The 22,380-nt window shown below is 48.1% G+C and overlaps 1 protein-coding gene across 4 annotated transcripts in view; it reads right to left on the bottom strand.

Annotated features, from left to right (window-relative positions):
- LOC147629065 (LEC14B protein-like) overlaps nucleotides 1–22,380 on the bottom strand; it is a 114,553-nt gene that overhangs the window by 71,991 nt on the left and 20,182 nt on the right. For all 4 annotated transcript variants that reach the window (XM_086812306.1, XM_086812307.1, XM_086812308.1 and 1 more), the window contains 3 exons: nucleotides 19,205–19,381; nucleotides 18,983–19,060; nucleotides 5,773–5,951 (listed from right to left, as the gene is read on the bottom strand). In XM_086812306.1, the coding sequence (XP_086668432.1) occupies nucleotides 5,773–5,951; nucleotides 18,983–19,060; nucleotides 19,205–19,381 (434 nt within the window). The remainder of the gene's footprint in view (nucleotides 1–5,772; nucleotides 5,952–18,982; nucleotides 19,061–19,204; nucleotides 19,382–22,380) is intronic.

Below are 22,380 nucleotides of genomic sequence, written 5' to 3'. Positions count from 1 at the left end.
CTACCGCCAACTCCAAGATGTGGAACCTACTGTCCCCCTATCCACCCTCACAACACAACTCACCACCATACTCCACACATCCGCCACAGCTTCTTTCATCTGCACACGGCGGTCTACCGCCAAGCCGCCTTGCAGTTCCATGCCCCAGAACAGTTGGTATGATGACGAATGTCGTGCCACACGCTCCCGTCTTAAGCATGAGGTACGGATTGGGCAAATCACAAAGCGCCAAGCGCAATGGATTTCTCAACGGCTCACCCAACGCAAGAAACGGGAGTTCTACGCTCGGAAAGAGGATGAGTTATACCGACTTTTCTTTGGCCATGGAGTCCTCACAAAGTATTGCCAAAGAGGGCCATTACCCATCCTGGTATGCTGCAGTAGATGAGTGGTTCTCAGCACATGGGCTCGACATGGATAGATTACCGCCCTTCTAGTATGATGATGACTCCCTGTACTTTACACTCTCCCGAGAGGAGAGGAATACAGTTCTGAGACACGATTTGATCCAAATAGACACCAAAGAAACTTGATCGGGTCCCCTTCCCACCAAGATGCAGTACTACAGAGATCATTTCCTTAGATTCACAGAGGATGGATTTGCCAGACGCCCAGGCTATATGGATGTACACGTCTCATGCTATGAGGGTGATTATTGGTCAGATCAGAGTTTCCTCTCACTCTCGAGATTGAGACAGGGAGAGCAGCACGGACCCCTAGAGAGGACACAGTATGTAGATTATGTCACATAGAGGTAGAGACAGGGGAGCATTACATATGCAGGTGCCCTGTATATTATGAGATCAGAGGGAGATACCACTGCTTGTTCAAAGAGGGTTTTGGCCCACTTAGCCGGGTGATGGAGTATCCTGATTCCTAACCAGAGATGCTTAGGCCTTTTCCTCCTTGAGCTACACCGACATAGAGAGAGGCTTCTACAAGTGCAGAGCCAGAGATCCCAGCCCCACAGATCACCAGCTTCTTCAGGCCTATCAGCCATCCACATCCCCCTCCCCCTGTATCATCTACCTCCCGACAAGGGCTCACACTATAGAGAGCCTCCGAGATTAGAGCTGCCAAGAGACCATGACTAACCAGACACAGACCACCACTACTCCATCAAGCCCAGTCTACCCAGAGCCAAGCACGATACCGCAGAGCTATGGAGGAGAGAATCCAGAGGCTACACCAAGGCACAACAGATGTGAGAGTCCTCCTCGCCCCATGCCCCATGTATGATGTAATACACCCCACCATCTCGATTGGGTGGAATCAGTAGTATACCACCTATCATGATTGTACATCTATAGCATGCTAGACAGTGAGACTGCATAGTGAGCTGCTTATGACTAGGATTAGCTTTTCATGTCAGTTTTTCTTTCCATGATACTCAGGACATGGACTTGTTGTATATAGATTTGTCTCATAGGCCAATCTGGCCTTCCGTAGATGTTAATATATCTTTTCTTTTCAATGGGGCTCTAAAATGTGCCCACCCGACTATGCTCACCTAGTTGAACAAAATGCGAAGGTTCCCCATTTGTGGATGTATGGAGAACAGGAAAGGATAACACCCAACCACGTCCACTTGTCCTTCGTTTCTCGGACTTAGGGAGTCGCCATGCATTTTTAGATACCACAGTAGCCTTGAAGGGGGAGAAAATCTACTTGGACGAGGATCTGACCCCGTCACAGGTGGCACACAGGAAGGCGTCAATGGAGGTGGTCATGGCAGCCCGTAGGGGAGGGAAGTGGGCAATATACCGAGGTGGGAGAGTCATCATTACCGATAGGCACCCCACCCCTTAATAAGGACGAAGGGTCTATGAGACTACATGCATCGAGATGGCAGCCTGGAACTGTAATAGGACTCTATGGTCAGATGTGGGAAGCTTCTGGGAGACATTTACAAGACAAGACATCATCTTCTATACGGAGACACTAGAAGGGATTGCCTCATGTCGCCGGATACCAATGGGAGTCGGCTTGCTGTGGCTGATGCTGATGCTTCTCATTTTTCATGTTTTGTGTTCCTTGTATTCCATGATGAGATTTCCATGGACTTTTTTGTATCATTCCAGTGAGAGGGTTTTGGTTTTTCTATTTTATTTTCTGTCCCATGATGAGATATGCCATAGACATTATTGTGTCACCTTGGTCTCATAGGCCCATTGGGTCTTGAGTAGAGGCCAGAGCATGACACTGACGGGTTTACTGTTGCTTTGTGGATTTCCGCAAAGCATTTGATATGGTGCCTCGAGCCAAACTACTGCAAAGACTCCAGGATTTGGGGGTACCATCAAACATGATTTGGGGAATCATGGCATTATATGAGTCAGTCATTGGGCAGGTGAGATGCCCAGGAGGATTATCAAAGGAGATCTCCAGTACCATTGCAGTGAACCAAGGATGCCCATTGTCTCTCCCACTTCTCTTTGGCCTCTACATCAACAAGATTTCGGCCTTCATTGATAGAGGAGGGGGAGGAGGCGTATCACTAGCAGGCATCCTTGTTTCCATACTACTTTATGCTGATCAGTGATGACATTGTGCTTATTGCAAATTCTCCAGAGGCTCTCTGGAGGCATCTTGACGCATTACAAGACTTTTGTGCCTAGTGGGATCTCATAGTAAACCTTGGAAAACCAAGGTTACAGTCTTCAACGCATCCCCTCTTTTCACATCTCGACTGAGTTTCACCTACATGGGCAGTGGAGATTGCACACTCATGTGTACTTGGGAGTCACTTTTACAAGACTAGTCTTCTTGATGAGCCATGGTGCAGAGGCTAGACTGATGCGAGGGTATGCTTCTCTTGCTCTCATGGAGAGAGAGCTCCTCCACGCCCATTTCCAAGAGCCGATGACCAAGATGTGGCTATTTGACACCTTGGTCACTCCAACATTGATGTGTGAAGCACCCTTTTGGGCACCTGATCTTATAGCGGCTGAATGGCCAAAGATAGAGAGGCCTCAGGTCATGATTCTCTTCCGTATGATACGCAGCAAGCCATCGGTCCCGCATGATATTATCTTAGTAGAGTTTGCTGCAGCACCCATGGTAGTAGCGGCACTCTTCCAGACAGTCACATACATTCACAGGATTAGTGCCATAGAGACTCCCGAGGCTTGCCCTACAGCCCTCCCAGCAGCTAGCAACAGATGCGTACTCAGGATGGATCGCCTCTGCCCACTCCAATATGACTCAGACTCACATTCATCGGGCTCTCTCAGGATGACAGGAACCGGGTGATCAGATATGATTTATTGGGACTATACATACAGGATACCTGGATCACAACACATGAGCCACTCTCACACAAAAGGCAGTACTACATGGATACTTGCATGAGGCTTACAGAGGATGGTTTCATACTGAGGGCCAAATATCTTGACATATACATGTCACATGCCATGTGGACTGCAGTGGGCCAGTTGCCAGTGTCATCACACCGCCTGAGGATAGAGACAGTGAGAGCCATGCAGATACCTCGTGAGGAGAGGATATGCACTATGTGCCAGCAGGAGGTCGAGTCAGAGGAGCACTTCATATATAGGTGCACTTTATTATTATGAGATTCGAGGAGAGGATATGCACTATGTGCCAACAGGAGGTCGAGTCAGAGGAGCACTTCATATACAGGTGCACTGTATATTATGAGATTCGAGGAGAGGATATGCACTATGTGCCAACAGGAGGTTGAGTCAGAGGAGCACTTCATATACATGTGCACTGTCTATTATGAGATTCGAGGGAGGTTCCACTGCCTCTTCAGAGAAGGGTTTGGACCCTTATCCAGGATCATGGATTACCCAGATCAATGGTACCTGGGCCTCTTCCTACTAGAGCTTCATCACCACAGGGCCTCACTGTTTAGGGAGTCGAGACCCCATGGGAGACATCCACCCCGGCCCCAAGAGACCATCACTCAATTCATCCAACCACGAGAAGACGTCCCACCAGCCATGGATGACATACCCACAGCCTCATCGAGCCACACATTCTCGAGTGCCAGACCCCCTGTTAGACCCCACTCTAGTGTGTGACTCTAGACCATGCCACAGCACTACGACGAGCCCCACGTCCCACACCACCTGGACCTCGCCAGCAACACAAACATCAGCCCCAGCTTGAGGAGATCTTGGAGAGGTACAGAGCCACCTTCCCACGCCCGGCGGATCTAAAGAGCCTTCTGCTAGCTAACCCCACCTTTTCAGTATGATCAGTCTGCTCCACAGGGTTACCTCTCTCTCAATGAGAGGAACAGAGTGATGAGACAGGACATATGGCAGCGCTACATACAGGAGACACGGACAGCACCAAAGAGCCCACCACCACCGAAGATGCTGTATTACAAAGACCACTTTATGAGCATCTCAGGGGATGGGTTTATACAGCGACCGCGGTATATGGATGTATACATGCCACACAACTCTTGCGTTGCTATTGGACAGCTACGAGTCTCATCACATCAACTAGAGATAGAGGCCGGGAGAGCGGCACGAGTTCCTAGAGCCGAGCAAATATGCAGATTGTGCCGCGAGGAGGTGGAGACTGAGGATCACTTTGTATGTAGATGCAGAGCCCACCAGGGGTCAGATATAGTTATGCAGGATTGTTCGAGGAGCACTCTTCACTACATCAGTTGATGGAGGCCTCGGACCAACGACAGCTTGGCAGACTACTACTAGAGCTTCATAGTTCTCGAGAGAGACTCCTCCAGACACCCGCTCCCACTAGGGGTGGGACACAGTCCCAGCTCACAGATTTCTTTCAGAGAGCTATGCCAGTGCCAGCTGATGTACCACGTGGGGTGACCGCACAGAGAGCAGAGGAATTAAGAGCCAGGAGGAGACCTAGACAGACTCGACACAGAGCACCCCGACTCCGTCACTGAGAGATAGCAGCTATCCGGATGAGACACCAGATGTAGACACAAGAGAGGCTAGCTCGCTTTCATTCATACTCAGGGTACATGTTCACGCCACTCACAGCCTCAGCATCAGCGATGTAGGATATCTTATATCCCTCTTATGGCACTGGATGGAGTTAGACATAGATCTTCATAGCATGCTTGTACTACCCCTTCAGCATATAGAGATGCATCTTGCCGTAGCACTCCATCCACATCCCCACCCCCCTTTATATTGTTTGTATATGGGCTCCACCGATCCATGATGATTCACAGTTGTATCCAGACACATGCACACTTTTTCTTTTCTTTCTTTTCCTTTTCGTCCGATGACCGGAAGAACCCAGTTGTATTATTTTTTGTCTCATAGGCCGACTTTGGCCTCTTGTAGACGTTAATATATCTTTCTTTCTTTCTTTCTTTCTCAAACATCCATCACAAAGATTTTTGGGGCTCCCTATGTGATTGTGACTGATACTCGGCCTATGGGACACCTGAGGGGAGAAAAATTAATGTCTATATATTCAAATGAAAGTATTAAAGAGCAAGGTCAAGCAGATTAAAAATCATTGCCTTCAGTGTGCCTTTCCACCCCAGGTAATGAGGCATTGGCTTCCAATCCTAGCAAGTGAAACACTAACACAAATGTGTTACACTGTGTTCAACCTGGTAACAACAAGGATGCTCCAATTGATGTGCTAAAAGCCCTTGTAGAAGGAAGAGCAACAATCAAAAGTGTGTACAACACTAGGGGAGAGAGTTTAGCATCACAAAAGGCCAAACAAAAGTGTTAGAAGCATGATACGAGTTAGTCTCTTTTCGACTGCATCTTACAAAGACTACTGACATGTAAGAACTACCTTGCTGATGTTGTGGTAGACATTTTTCGAATGTCCCATAATTTGATCGTTTGATCCTTTCCATTTGAAATGAAATATCGGCCATCTCCACGACTGTCGATATATGTGATACCTTCTAAGTGCCCCACAAGAACTCCTGCTGGACGGCTTTTTGACATCAGGCATCTCCTATCCCAAACCTGCGAGTAAACAAGCATGTGTTCAAACAATGCACAGCCCAAAAACACAACACTAACAGCACTTCAAAACCCCTCAGAAATCCTTACAATTACCCCATATCTATATTACACATGGTCTCATGTTGCACACAGTTGGAAACAAGCCCTCAAGGACCAAACACTACTGAGCAATACAATCAGATTCCATGAAAGAGTGGGAGTTCCTTTGTCAAAGAATGCCAGTGGGATCACTACCTGACTCGACTGATGATACCAAAAAATACCTTGGTGGCCTGCATGCATTGAATGGCCATGCTTAGAGTGGGTTCCAAGGACTAGGCTTTTATAACGGAGTCTTGCTCCATACCCAAACATTGTTTAAGCATATTTTGAACACTATATGGAACAATGTAGATAAAATAGAATGAGGTTTCGTTTACATGCTTTCAGGCCCTCTTGCTTATTGTAGCCAGTCTACAACATCCAAGCCCAAAGACATGCATTATAAAATTCACAATTGTAATAGAACTGGGACGTGCAAAGACATGCCGGAACACTCGCTCGAGCTGGAGCATCCCACGTATGTGCACCTGCTCTCCCCGCCATCGCTTCTCCCCCCTCTTCCCCATCCTCCTTTGCGCTGCCCCCACCTCCCTCCTCCTGAGCGCACCTGCCTGCCGTCGCCAACACCCACCTTACCCTCCTCTTGCATGCTGCCCTCTTCCTGGCGATCTGCCTTCCACCATTCTACCTGCACCTTGCCTCCTGTGCACCCCCGCCTCCTGTGATTCCCTGCTGTCTGCCCATCTGCCCCCCCCTCAGCCTCCTGTGCACCCTTGCCTCCACTCGCCCTCGCTTCCTCTTTAGCTTCCCTCCTGCCGCCCTTCCACTCCACCCTCTCCCACCTCTTCGTCACCTCCTCCCTTTCTCATGTGCGTACCCCTCCTTCGCTTTTCCCCTCTCCTCATACCCCCGCCTCGCTGCCTCCTCATTCACACATCCATCCGCCGCCTCCTCTCCCGGCAGGGGACCTTCCCCCTTTTCCACCCTCCCCCTCCTTTCTTTCTCCTCCTGCCACCCCCCTTTCTTGCCCATCTATTGGAATATATCATCTCCACAGGGTCTACATCACCTTTTTCATGCTTGTACTTGTGTCATTTTATGAGACCCTGCATTGGCATATTTAGCAGATATTATTTGGGTTTTTTCTACCATTTTTTAGGCATTTTATAGCATTTTATGCTACTGGACAGCTATCGGCCTGCTACAACTGGCCAACCAGCTCTCTGGAGGGATATATAAGAGTGTTGACCCTCCCCCTCACTTTTCATCTCATTCTTGCATATCTGCTAGAGGTCATTGTCTGTAGCAATAGTCTCTTATGCTTGTAAGCACCTACGGGCTTCCCTCGTGCTCATTTTCCGCAATAATCAACTGTTTCCAGCCTTCTTCAGTTTGTGCTTTGGGCCTACAACCTGTGATGCTCTTTCTTTCATGGTATCAGAGCCAAACGCTGATCTACAGGTAAGAAACCGCTACGTTTTTTCCGATTGGAGCAGATGCTTCATCATTGTGCTGTGTTTTCTGCATCTGTACTGCTGAACTGCTGCATTTTTACTGTTGGAGGCTGAAGCTCTCTTCTAGGTGCATAGGACAGGTTCCTGAGAGATTTGCTTTCTCTATTTCTCTTTTCCCACCCTCCCTCCCTTTCTTCCTTCTTTCTCTCCTCTTGCTATGCACAGCTTGAGAGGAGGCTATTTGCTGTTTTTTTACAGCCCTCTTTCTTTAGAGAAGGTTTCTTGTCAGAGGACATGGCTTCAAGAGATTTCTCTAGTGCTTCTCCTTCTCCCATTGATACTCCCAACTCCTTCATTGCTTGGACCCCCTGCTCCCGCTCCCCACGTGGTTCCTGTTTCCAATCTTTCTTCTTTGAGTTTCTCTCATCCAGGTCTTGCTCCCACCCCTACCCATATACCATCCTACAATCCTCCCCAAGTCAGTGACTCCATGAAGCTTATAGCAACCAACTATCATACATGGTCTTTCTACACTCACTTATTGCTGGTAGGAGCCGGTGTGTGGATGGCTATCTCCACACCTCACTTGGTGGACCCTGCTTTGAGAAGCATATTGGATGCTCGGGCTCGTCTTATCATCATCCATTGCACGTGTCACGAGCCTCTGTTTTTCTCTGGACAGTATGCAAGTGTGCACGAGGACATGGTGGACAGTGTGAATGGCATCAGATTGGAATTAAAAAGGAAGCCCATGTGTGGACAACCCCAAGTGTGAAGGGGGCAAAGATACTTTAATTTAAAAAGGTTTTATAACCTTTGGTGGGCAAAAAATTAAAGTTATAAAGGTTTTAAAACCTTGGGAGGCCCCTAAGGAATTTATAGAGACCACTCCACTTTTGGAGGCCCACGTCTCTCTCTTGCTTTTGGGGAGACGTGCAAGGAAGCTGCGTGGAAGAGAAGGAAAACATGGTCGTCAGACTGCATATGTGGGCTGCTGGTTTTTGGCTGCGCACAGAAGAGCCCGTGTGGATCTGTACGACTGCAGTACAATGTACGGCTGCTGCAGGTTTAGGCGATGGCTGTAGTGCAGGCGCAGACCTGAACAAACTGACGCAGGCACAGATCTGTCCAGCAGGTACACACGTGTGCAGCGTGTACTACTGCAGTCCTGTCCAGCAGGTACAGGTAGGGCAGTACAGTATCGTACAGCTACAGGTGGCACCTCATCTGGTACAGTCGGCGCATCACCAAGATACATTGGTACGGCTGCTGCTGCAGGTGTTGACCTGTACGGACAGGTGCAGGCGCATCGTACAGGCAGCAGTGTATCTCATAGGCGGCCAGGCTTGTGCTTTTAGGAGGACGGCGTGTTTTTGCAGAAAGGAGGGGCTGTTTTCCCTGGATTCTCAGGTGGCCAGGACTACAGAGGTGCACATGGTGCTGAACCTCCTTGCAACAGGGATGTTTTGGGACAGTTTATGGGCTGTTTTTGTTTGGCTGCAAATTCAGCTATGTTTCCGGCTGCAAGTACAGGTCAATTGAAAGTGTTTCTTGGCATGGGAGTGATGCAAGCTCGCATGGCTGCGTGCTCATGGAGCAGATTGTTTTCTTCCTGCTAGATAGGAACAGAGGGACCTACAGATATGGGCATCTCTATGTTGCCAGATGTTTCATGTGAGGGAACAGGTAACTTGATGTATGCCATTGTTGACACTGTTGTTGAATGGTGCCATGAATGGTTCTGTATGGAAACAGGACAGAAGTTTCAAAGGGAAACAGGCCTAAGGGTTTCATGTGGAAACAGGTCGTAGGTTTTCTCGAGGAAACATGTTTTTGGGTTTCTCCAGGAGATAGGTCACATGCAGGCAGAAGGTACAGGAATGGACACATGTTTGGTACAGCCTTGCTAGTGATTGGGCAGGGGACAGGGAATCCATGACAGAGATGGATAGTACCCTTAGAAGGTAGAGATGGTTGGTACAGGTGTGTCGACTGTATGGTATGCTGGGCTGTGATACGAGTTCTCTTTTGAGAGACAGTTTGGGAGTCCGTGTTGTGATGCAGAAGCACTGGATGTGTCAGGGTGTGATGCTGTTCATAGGGTGAGAGGCTATGGATGGTTGTGGCAGTCCTGATCATGGGAGAAGACTTCTGTATGCAAGACTCAATGTGAGAGAGTCTTTCGATGTGAACAATGGCTGGACTTGTTTGTGGATGCCGAGTGGACAAGAAGCCATGATGCAGGTTCTTTGCAGGCTTCAGGAGTTCTACTGTGACGGCTGAGTTCCCAGCCTTATTGTAATCAAAGCTCTTATAATCAATTAAAGAAATACCGCAAGGGGCGCCACTGCGTTTTGGGACCAATCGGTGTCCGTGTACTGTTTGCAAAAGCACTCTAGCTCCCCCTGTTTGTTTTCCTTTTCTAGGTCCTAAATGGCGTTGAAGTGTTTTATGTGCGAGTGTTTGTTTCACCGCCCATCATGCCGGTTTCAAGGTTCCGTTTGCTAGGACATCGTCGACTTTCTCAAGGAGGCGAGCCCGTGTTTGTCACATCAAAAGCTTCAACATGTGGAAAGTGAAAAAGAAGTGCAGGACACAGTGCAAGATTGTGTGTCTTTGCCTATATGAGGTGAAGAGCAAGAGCTGAAGATGAAGCTCAGGAGAAAAGACACCAAGGACAAGAAGTAGTCGGCCAGGAACAAGAAGTAGTCGGCCAGGAACAAGAAGCAGTTGAAGTGTTATGGTGCAAAACAGTCGACAGTTTGTCACCGGTCGTATCTTCATAGAGGCTTCATGGGTTCGGAAGACAGTTTCTTTCTATGGCAGCAATGGTGATCTACTATGCTTCATCGAGGACTTGTGCTTACCACTTGGGTGGAGTGCAAGCAGGTTTTGGGTGCCTAAGAATATCAGATGAGGCTCAGACGGAAGTGGAGGAACTTGACGAGGTTCTTATTCCCGAGCAGATAGAGGTCAGTGACACACCTAAAGCGATGGAATGGGTTGGTGATTGTGATGCTTCTGCCCACATGACCAATCAAGCCCATATCTTGGAGGACTATCAGACTCTCTCTTCTTAAGTTCGTATCGGCAAAAACTCTTCGCTTCTTGTCAGCGGTGTTGGTAATGTTTCTTTAGGTTCCTTTGCCACCTTACATGATGTTTTACGTGTTCACGGGTTTCCAAAAATCTATTTTCTGTATACAAAGCTTCTCAAAAGGGACTTGGTGTGTACTTTGATGATGAGGTCATTGAAGCGATCGACGTGAAACCAGCCCAATTTGAATCACTGTATGCATAAAGCTGCAAGCTGCTCCCCTTGGGATAGAACAAACCAAGATCCATGGTACCCTGAAGATAAAGAAAAATGCGTTTGACTGCTTGCCAATGCTTTGTGCCTGGGCTGTGCATGAATTTTCTCAACAAAGACACCCCAAAAGATAAATCTGGCCTCGTGTTACACAAGTAAATGAGACATCCCACTGCCTGGCTGTAAATGCTGGCCTCAAAAGGATCTCCAATATCATGCATAGTAAACCGTACACCTGGTTCTGCTGGAGTAGAAATGGGCTTACGTTCATCCATGTGAAACCTTTTTAGAAAACTTTTTTATGTACTTAGTTTGCTGCATAACAATGCCATCATCTGTATGCATAAATTGTATGCCGAGATAGTAGTGTAAAGGCCCCAAATCTGACATATCAAATTCAGCTTTCAAATCAGCTTTGAAATCTGAAATTTGTGCTTTGCTAGTATCTGTAATGAGCATGTCATCTACATACAAGATGACTATGAGAATATCGGCATTGGTTTTCTTCACATACAATGTGCTTTCAGCTGGACTATTCACATAACCTTGGTTGGTTAGATGAGCATGTATTTTATCATACCAAGCTCTTGGAGCTTGCTTTAACCCATACAATGCTTTGTGTAACCTGCATACTTTATGCTCCTCACCAGGAACTACAAAACCAATGGGCTGATTTACATATACTTCCTCCTATAAATCCCCATTCAAGTATGCAATTTTGATGTCCAATTGATGCACTTTCCATCCTTTATGTGCAGCCAATGCAATCACGGATCTGATTGTGGTCATTCTCGAAGTAGGAGCAAAAGTCTCCTCATAATCTATTCCCTTTTTCTAGGAGTAGCCTTTAGCCACAAGTCTTGCTTTGTACCTGTCAATAGTACCATCAGACTTCCTTTTGACTTTGTGCACCCACTTTGTTCCAATGACATGCTTGCCTTTAGGCAATTCCACAAGATCCCAAGTATTGTTGTTCATGATAGAAGAGATTTCAGCTGGCATAGCTTGCACCCAATGCTCATTCTCATGTGCTTCTTTATATTTGGGGAATGGTTTTTGTTGCATCTTTCCCAAAATACACCCCTCACATACATGTCTTGTTGGAGACTCAAGACGCGGCATATTATCAACCATATGATGCTTCTGCAAAAGCATCAAACTCCGAAAATTTACATGCCCAAAACGAGCATGCCATAGCTCTGCATCATGCATAGCAGGAGTGTGGGCAGCCACTGTATTTGCATCATAAGTACGCTTGTCATAGCTGTCCAGCTTATACAAGCCTTTGTATCGTGTTCCAGGAGTGACTATTTCATAACCATTTGATGGGTCTTTTACCAAACACTTCCCATCTTCAAATTCAACCTTTAAATCTTGGTCGTTTATGGCTGAGACGGAGAGCAGATTTTTCTTTATCCCTGGAACATACAATACATTTTTCATACATATATTGGCACCATTGGCTGCAATAAGTATGACATTGCCAATTCCCTTTACTGGATATGTGGTATGATCTGCACATGATACAGTGCGGCCATTTGAAGCATAAACCAAGTGCTGAAATACATCTTTGCATGAAGTGATGTGGCTCGAAGCACCACTATCAAAATACCATGATACATCCTATCTGTCAGATGCAATGCAAGACATATCATTGTCTGAAGCACTTGGTGTGTCACTAGTGCATGTGACCAAAAAAGTGTACTCTTCCTGAATTACATTAGCTAATTGTAGTGCTTTGTCATCAGAAGAGTCTGCTACTGCATTGCCTGCTTCTTTCCTTTCTCTTTTGCAATTCGCTTTCTACATTCACTAATGTAGTGTCCAGGCTTATGGCAGTAGTGACATTTGCCCTTCTTTTTGGGCTTGTTTGCATCCCCGTTGTCAGACTTTTCACCACCAGAAGAGGGCTGTCCATGACCAGCCTTGCTAGACTGTTGTCCCCCATGCTTAAAGCTCTTTGCTTTACCCTCCTTGGCTGTAAATGCCTTGTCTCTACCACGGTTGCTGAAGAAGTTTGCTCTTGTTTGCTCTTCCTGCAAGAGTAAACCCACCAGCTCTTCAAAAGTGACAGGATCACCACCTCCTCTCATAGAGAGGTTGAGAGAGGTGTGAAAGCCCAAGTAGGAAGGTGGTAAAGAATGAAGAGTGTTGGTGACCAGCTGTCTGTCTAGAATAACCTCATCAATGTTGACCAATTGTTCCTGCAAATCTTTCAGTTTGGTGAGATAGAAAGAAGATCCAATTGCCTCTTCAAGTAGGCAACTCTTGCCTCGTTGCGTACCTCATACATTGCTTCCAATGTGTCCCATGCAAGCTTCGATGTCTTGCAAGAACGAATGTGCGGAATAATAGTCCTTTTCACTGAAAGGGCTATCAATGACATGGCCTGTGCATCCCTAGAGTCCCATCTCTTCTACTCTTGTGTGGGAGCAGGTTCTACCTCAGGAGCTCTTTGAGCACCTCCTGCTTGAGGCGTGGCTGGCTGTATGGTAAGTGGGCGTGTGTCATCACCACACACAATGCCCCAAAGCCCTTTCGCTACCAACAAATTACAAATCATGAAACTCCAGAGGGAGTAGTTAGATCCATCCAACTTGTCCTCCTAGGTGAGCACACCAAATACATCTCTAGCATTTTGAGCCATGTCAACAAAATATACCTGCAAGCAAACCAAGCACCAATATGCACTGCCAGGTAACCAAATGTCCTGTGCTGCAAACATTTACAAGTGTAAACCTGCACCAAATTGTCCAATTACACACAATGTGTATACATTTGCGATAAATCACTGCTGTAATGCCCAATTACATGCTCCAATCTGAAAAGCCCCAATTTTTATGCACTCCAATCGCTTCAATGTGCAATTAATTGGCAAATTTTCACAAAAGCCCCAAATTTTTGCAACTGAAAGAGGCTCTATTTGCTGATTTTGACCTCGATTTGGAAAACCCCCAAATTCCAAGCAAAGCAGCATGTTCAATTTCTCCAATTTGTCATCAAATTGAGAAATCCCCCAAATTATCCGAACCCTGTACCAAGATGTAAGCAAATTCTGCAGCAAGTACTCCTCATGCAATTCTGCCTCTTGGAAGTTTCTATGCAGAGGGGAATTTTAGCAAACCCCCAAAAGTTGCTAAGCTACCAGTAGAATGCCTACGAAAACCCCCCCCCCTTTTTTTCGAGTCGGGGGGGGCGGGGGGGGGGGGGGGGGGGGCCGGGGGAGAGGGATATAATTCTGAATTAAAAGTACCTGCAGGCGAGGACAGTACCCGGATGGTACAGACAAGGACAGTATGGAAGGCATGCAGGCGTCAGCCGGGCAGTACATGGACGTGGAGAAGAGCAGGTCCAGGCGTGCAAAGGGCACCGCGAGTTGGCCGGCAAAGGTACAAGCTGGTGTGTGATCGCCCGCAAACAGGTGAAGGAGGTACCATCGTCGTTGTCGTTAGACGGTGCACCTATGGTGCGTCAGGCAACGCGGGTGGTCGCCGGGTAGGAAGACGGGCCACAGTGCATTGCGAAGGCGGAGGCCATAGCAAAGCCGCCGGCGCGAGAGGCGCAAACAGGCGGCGGCGTTTCCGTGTGCACTAGGGACGCCGGCGTGGGAGGCGCAAACAGGCGGCGGCGTTTCCGTGTGCAGTAGTGACGCCGACGCTAGCGTGGCTGCCGACGGACTCCGCCGGTCGGGAGGCGCTGAGGAGCGGCGGCGGTCCTGCCTGCACTAGTGCCGCCGGCTCGGCTCGGCTGGGCTGGGCTGGGCTGAAGAAGCGGACGGAACAGAGCGACGGACGCACTGGCTTCGTTGACGGAATTTCACAGGACGGACTGTTTGCTGTCAACGGAAAACCAGATGCAGCTGCCCCAGCTCTGATACCAATTGTTGGTGTTGGACTCACAAACTCACACACACAAACCTGCACATTAGGGTTAGGTGCAGGATGGAGAAGCTCACACAGAAATGAGAGAGAGAGAGAGAGAGAGAGAGCCAAAAGTGTGGTAGCCACAAAATGCAAGTCAACCCTTGCATGTGTGTCACATCCATATAATATAGAAGTACAAAAAGTTATATGTAGAGTGTCCTTTCACACTTGATATCCAAGGGGAAAAACCACATGGGAAAAAGTGCCCTTGGTTAAGCCCTGTTCACACATAGCAGTACCATAAGTGAGCATATGCCTATATTCCTCTGATGCTCGGTTTGATGAGAGCTTGTTTGGCATTGAATCCTCTCCACCTGATGCATCTACAAATTTTCGGGATGAACCATTCCCGACGGATGTTAGTGATCTTATACCTCTTCCACATCGACCTCCTCCTCCTCCTCCTCCTCCTCCTCCTCCTCCAGCTCCGGTGCCAGCTGCTACTTTACAGCCACCAGTTCCTGTTGCACCAACTTCTACAGCTCCCAGTCCCTCTACGAGTCCTGCTTTGACTCCGGGATTACCCCCACCAGTGCTTACTGCATCACCTCTCCCAGCAGCATCAGATGAGTACTCTACTACAACTGGATCTTCTTCTTCCTCACGCTTTGAGAGGAAGGCTAGCCTACCTCGGCGTGTTTAGCCCCACCACAGTCCTTTTACGTCAGCAAGACTTAGCGGTTCTCCTTTTGGATTTCGAAAAAGCCTACAACAGGGTGGATTGGGCCTTTCTCGAGTGGACTATGTGCAGGATGGGTTTCCCCACCACCTAGTTTGTGGTGTCTCCGCCCTCTACTCGCCCTTTCACACTCAATTCCTTATCCAAGGCGTTTGGGGTGGAGGTTTCCACTTTCTCGTTCAATACCAAGGATGTCCCCTTGCGCCCTTCCTTTTCCTATTTGTGGTGAAGGTGATGAGCAATTTTTTTGCTTGCCAAGAGACCGGACTATAGGGCCTGAGGCTTCCAATTAGATCTTAGGAGGAGCTCCTCGATTTAGAGTTCACAGAAGACACGACCTACCTCTTTGAAGATATGGACAATCCCAAGAGGTTTGCCGATGTAGGTGACATCTTTTGTCAGGTCTCAAGCGCACAGATCAACTCGCACAAGTCATGTGGATATTGGATTAGATCATCCCGTACCCCGGCTTGGTTACCAATTGAGTCCTTCCAATGGATTCCGAGGGGTACCCTAGTTCGTTATCTTGGCTACCAAATTGGGATTGATATCACCTCAGAGTAGAGCACCTTGGCCCCCTCCTTGTGAGCATTCGGAAGAATCTTCTTTACTCGGCACATCCAAGCTCACTCACATTGATCGAGTTGTGGTAGCAAACCAGGTCCTTCTCACCACCATGTGGTACATCACCTCCTGTTGGGTCTTTTCCAAGGCGTGTATTAGTCAGGTATACAATGGTTGATCTGCAACTTCCTTTGGGCAGGCAGTAATGCCAGGCTCGCATGGGCCAAGGTGGTGCGGAGAGTCAACATTCGGCCTTGTCACAAAGGCAACCTGGGCATGATCCTTCTATGGAGAGCGCAAGCTCATCATTAGAGGACTCCTCCCAAGTGGTGAGCCCTGAAAGGACTTTCTCACGGCCCGCATCTCCGCCCACACTCCAGTTCTTGGTGGTCCTTGGTCCCCGAGCCCGCTATGGATCTACACACAGATGAGAACCTGCAACCTTAGCCCTGCCTATTCACAGCCAGACTCTTCCGAGCCTGGGACCACATTTGTTTTGCTCTTCACCATTCTCCCCCAGTCCTAGACAAGTAGAGACTTCGACACCCACTCGTTTGGAACCCCTTGATTATGCTTCCTAAGGGCCACATGCTTGGCTCCCATCCTCGCGTCTCACGGGGCGCATTGAACGAGGGACCAGCCCAGTCTCGAAAGTGACTCACATTCAAGTGGCTCCCGCCGGAGGCTCAAGAAGAAGCCTAACTGGAATCCAAGGGAGAGAGAGACTCATCCACACTCCAGTTCTTGGTGGTCCCTGGTACCCAAGCCCGCGATGATCTTCACACAAAGGAGGACCCATGGCCTTAGCCTTGCCTTCAAGGACGAATTCGCGGTCAGCCTCTTCCGAGCCTAGGACCACATTTGTTCTGCTCTTCACCAGTCTCCCCCAATCCTAGACAAGGAGAGACTTGGACAGCCGTTGGTTTGGAACCCCTTGATTACGCTTCCTAGTGGCCACATGCTTGGATCCCGTCCTCACGTCTCATGGGGCGCATTAAGCGAGGCACCAGCCCAGTCTCTTGGAGACTGACTCACCTTCAGACGGCTCCCACCACCAGAGGCTCAAGAGAGGAGCCTAGCTAGATTCCGAGGCAGAGACAAACCCGCCCTTGACCTCGATGACTCCATCCCTCCCGAGTGGCTCACACCGGTCCAGGACCCGCCTCCCCCCAAGGACGTAGGTTTTTTCTTACCATACACGATATCCCAATGGCAGTCCATGGTGCAGATGGTGGAGGCACCCTCGTGACTTTCTCTCTAGGGCCACACGGCAGATTGAGCCGATCCCCCCCCCCCCCCCCCGCCGCCTGGCGCAGCTGCACTTTACAGAGGGTGAGTGATTGGGTTTTGTGACCAGGGATGGCACATCGACCCACCTCCAGCCAAAGTGGCCAAAGAGAGATCTTGGAGATTATGGTTATGGGAGGGCCGATCACTGATGTGTCTACGATGGGATCCTGGTGAGTGGCAGTGACACAATCCCTTCGCCCCCTAATGCGTCTACAATGGGATCCTAGTGAGTGGCAGTGACACAATCCCTTCGCCCCCGAGGATGTCCCCGTCATTCCCTTCTTTGAGCCCACCTCTAATGCCCTGAGCTAGAATTAGCGCCCATGCTGTAACTTTGAAGCCATAACCCACTAGTTCATCTGGGCCGCGAGATTCAGATGCCAGAGGTCGATAGTACGCCACGGTAGCAATACACTAGCAGACACGGGGCATCCCCACGCACTTCCTCCATGATCTTTGGAAGCAGCCATGGAACAGCTTTCGGCCACAGAAGGTTACTCTTTTACTTTGGCAGATAGCACAGAGGAGCTTGGCAGTGGGCACCTGGGTCACAGTTCGGGGTTGGTTGGCTCTTTGTTCTAGATGTGGACACCCTCTGAAGTCACAACCGCATTGGCTTTGAGATTTTCGCAAGGCACGGCAAGTTTGGTTGCGAATCCTCCGCATTTTCACCATGGACCAAGCACCAGCCCGCACCATCACCTGGGGGACAGTAGCCTAGGCTTCCGAGACAACACCTGCCCTAGCAAATGAGGAGATGGAACATGACCTCACCCTTCTCCTCTCATCACAGTATCATGATTGGGAGGAGGCCCACAGACCCATGTCATAGGTGGGAGATCATCAGCAGTATAGCATCATGGCACATCTGGAATGCTCACTGCAGCGAGGCCATAAAGGGCACTACCACGCCACACACTGAGTTGATCAGGAGCATAAGGACAGACATCATACACACCCTCCGCTGTGGCCGGTGGGGGAAGCTTCCAGGCGGCTCTAAGCGAATGCAGAAGCGATTTTCTGCGGGATTTGGAGCAGCGGTCCTTCCCTTAGGGTCAAAGACAGCGAGGTTATTTGGCTTTATAGGCCACTGGTTTGGTTGTTCCCCCCTCCCCACTGTTGTATGAGATAGCCTTCCTTCGAGAGCGGCCAGCCAGCAGGGAAGGGCCCCTCTGTGTCCCCTATTGTTTTCATTGCCTCCCATGATTGAGACTAGGTCATGTACTTAACAAATTCGGTGTGTTTTTGGCAAGTAATGGAAGGATCTTTTCTTGGGGGAAAAAAAAGAACTGGGACGTGCTCGCACAGCCACATCAAGTTCTTTAAGAATAGCGCATCACTGAAAGAGGTAGAAAGCAATCATCGCCATCTCTGAGTGAGTCTGAAGGCAAGCCATGATAGCAAAAAAATCTTCTCTTTCCTATCACCTTAATTTGTGCCGTCAAACCCAAACAAAATAGCCCAATTAGCAGGTAGGGCAAGCTTCCATCTTGGCACAAACAAAGAGGGCTTTAAATTCTGTAATGGCACAACAGTCTTATATAAAGCATAAAAGTCTCTACTTGGACTTAAAATTGCAATTTCCAGCTTCACAAGCAAGTGTGTGCGCACACAAACAAATGAGATTTCTCATATTCAGAGAGCTTGACTTACTCATTCAAGTAAGTAAATTGAGCAAATTAAGGGCTTGACCATAAATTCAAACCCATGTTAGGAATAATTCTAGAACCTGACCAGAAAATTTTGTATCAAGAGTGCAAGACAAGTACCTTGCACATGTGATCATCACTGCCAGAGAATATAAGGTGACAAGTTTCATCAGCATATGTTACAGCATTCACATCATCCTGCACCAAAACCACAAATACATTACTTCTTGTAATGTCTCAAAAGGTCTTATGAGGAAAGATTTACACTGAAAAGCATATGCAGCAAAGCAATGAGAAAATATACAGAAATATGCAGCAAAAAGGAGAAGAAAGCTTACATACCTTGTGGGCTTGTAGACACAGAATCGGTTTATTGGCCTCCAGATCATACACGTATATAGATTTCTTGTTGCTTCCAGCAACTATCTCTCGTCCATCTTGAGAAAACTGAATAGAATACAACCCAAGTGAATACTCCCCAGATGGTTCCATAGAGAAGTCAAGACCCTCGTGAATTTCCTGCACATGCTCAAGTGTTCAGCCTTCCTCTGACCCAAAACAGAACTTCATCGTGTGAGAAATTCAATCAATGCATATAAAGGTAATAAGACAACAGACAGGAATTCCTCAGCTCAGACATTATTGCGTCATCTGTTGGTCAGCTAGAATTTTTAGGGTAATTTGCTCTATAACTTTCAGGGCACTTTGCACACAATCAACGTCTCGTACAATAGTTTGCATGACGGCCAGGAATTGCATCAAGGTCCTCCTATGAAATTGTCTCCGCCTACCATCTCGGCCATTGTGGGCAGGAATCGCAACCCTGTCGCAATTCCAGATTTCTTTCTGATACATATAACTCTAACATGCACACTAAAGTGTTGAACAAGGGAAAGGTTCACCACAAGCCTGCGTTTGCTATTCTCCATGGAGTGGTCTCTTGTTTCCCCACAACACAAACTGGGTGAAAGTTTGAAGGAGATCTCCTCCACGTGAAAGCAAGGAGGCATCTTCTCAGGAATTGAACAAGGGCTATGCCGACCTCGAGTGATAAATAAATACCTACGGGGGCGCCACACTTTGGGGCCAATTGGTCTTTTGTGCAAGAGCACTCTAGCTCCACTTATTCTTTTTCTTCTTCTTCCAAGTTTATTATTCCAATTCGTAAGGCGCACTCTCACCGCCCGTCAAGTTTCTGAAGGCCGGTTTCACTCTATCATTGAGGACCCTCTAGGGTGGAGGACCGAACCACTAGCGTGCTCAATGGGATCTGATGTGGATGCATGACGACTAAAGAAATCTATATTGACCCTCTGGGGAAGTATCATGTCGGGTCTGCCTCTCAGTATGTTTTCTTAGTAATGCATCCCTATGACATCTGAGCTCCAATAGGTACACGCCCAGGCATCTCTAATCATGAAACTGCTGTTGAGTATTTCGGAGCTTCACATGTAACCATCATGAGTTGTGTACCCACGTGAGTCCGTTCGTGTGTGAACTGCCCCAGAGGGCTAGTATATGTGTGTGTACACTTATTCATGTATAGGTGTGTGTGAACATGTGCTAAGGTGTGAACACCCCTTATAAGTGGATAAGATAAGTGTTGCCATGTGTCATCAGTGTGTTAGTATGTGTGATTGTGTGTGAGTCAAAAGATAAGGCTCCCAGCCTACAAAAAGGGACATTGTACTTGATGATTTAACAACATCAATCATAAGCTTCTTTGTGTCGAGCGATTCTCTCTCTCTCTCTCCTATGCTAGTAGAGGCCCTCTTCCAGACGATCTGCTTCATACAGAGGATCAGAGATATGCCATCAGATCAACTCTCACATAGAGCTTTTGAGGCGTCCAGGCAGCTCGCAGAGAGTGGAGATAGGAGATCATGGTATTCACAGATGATACAGTGGCTCACTCAGTATGGTCTTGACATAGAACACCTACCACCTTTCCAGTATGATATACATGCACCACACGTCCAGCTCTCTCACAGTGAGAGGAACGGCAGGATTTATGGCAGCGATACACTCAAGAGACTTGGATTACACCCAGTCAGCCTCTAACGCCGAAGATGCTATACTACAGAGATCAGTTTATGCATATCTCAGCAGATGGACTCATACAGAGACCTGGATACATGGATGTGTACATGCCTCACAGTGCCCGAGTGGTGATTGGCCAGCTCAGAGTGTCATCACACGAGCTTGAGATTGAGGCAGGTAGGGCAACACGGATCCCCAGAGCAGAGAGGATATGCAGACTATGCCAGGAGGAGGTTGAGAGTGAGGAACATGATGTGTGCAGATGCAAAGCATATAGTGTCATTAGAGAGAGATACACCACCACCATCTTCAATGGACATCCCTCACTCCGCCAGATCATGGAGTCCGCAGACCAGCGCAGATTTGGCCAGTTCTTGCTAGAGACACAACGCCACAGAGAGACACTGATACGGACTCATACCACAGGGAGAGGTAGACGACAGCTCCAGCTCACTGATTTCTTCCAAAGATCTATCCCAGTGCCTATCCTGACACAGGAGGGGGTTACACTTCAGCACGCTGCGGACCTCCGAGCCAGACGGAGACCGAGAGCACCAGGCTACCAGACTCCCAGACTACATCAGAGGGAGATCACAGAGATATGGGCTCGACATCAGCACCATATCCACAAGCGGCTAGCTCACTTACATTCAAACCCGGAGATCGTGCTCTGAGGTATTTTTGCCTCGCCATCGCCTATGTATCACATATTACACCCCCATTATGGTACTGGTTGGAGCTAGACAGATCTGCATTGCGCATATAGGTTGCATACTCAGCCTCTAGCAATAGTGCTCCATCCATCACACCCCCCCACTAGCTCAGTACTTTCATAGTTTATTTCATGTTCATTTTGTCCTTTTTTTTCTGGACATCCAGAAGACATTGACAGTTGTACATTGATTTGTCTCATAGGTCTAGTTCAGCCTCTAGTAGACGTACATTGATTGATCGGGCTATAGAGCTGGGGCGGTCCAAGTGCCCCAAGATGAGGGGCCCATCTCAACACCGGCGGAGACTACAACAGAGGATCAGGACCATACTAGCACGGCATGGGAGACGTCCAGTCAGAGTACTCACCATGGAGGACATTGAGGATATCCGCCATCGACCGATGAGAGACATCTTTGGATAGTGATGTGTATGATGCTTACCTTTGTTGCTGGAGTTTTCCTCCCAGATGTTATCCATTAGGAGCTCCTAGTACCGTACTTTTCCTCATAGTTGTTTCAGTTTCAGTTAGTTGTTTAGTTGTTTTTAGCTTTCCTTACACAGACATTGTATCAGATCCACCAATTGTTGTAACCTTTTTGGTCTCATAGGTCATTTTGGCCTTCTGAAGACGTTAATATATCATTTCATTTCATCATCTCTCTCTCTCTCTCTCTCTCTCTCTCTCATGGAGCAGCACGATCCACCATAGCTGCCTGCTCTAGCAATTGGTATTAGAGCTAAGGCTTTATCTCTTCCATCACCTG

Source organism: Cibotium barometz, chromosome 18, assembly GCF_041138505.1.
Source record: "Cibotium barometz isolate CiBa-2024 chromosome 18, ASM4113850v1, whole genome shotgun sequence".
In the NCBI taxonomy this organism is placed as follows: Eukaryota; Viridiplantae; Streptophyta; class Polypodiopsida; order Cyatheales; family Cibotiaceae; genus Cibotium; species Cibotium barometz.
The sequence above is the reverse complement of the archived record's forward strand: the minus strand, read 5'-3'. Positions and strand labels throughout refer to the sequence as shown.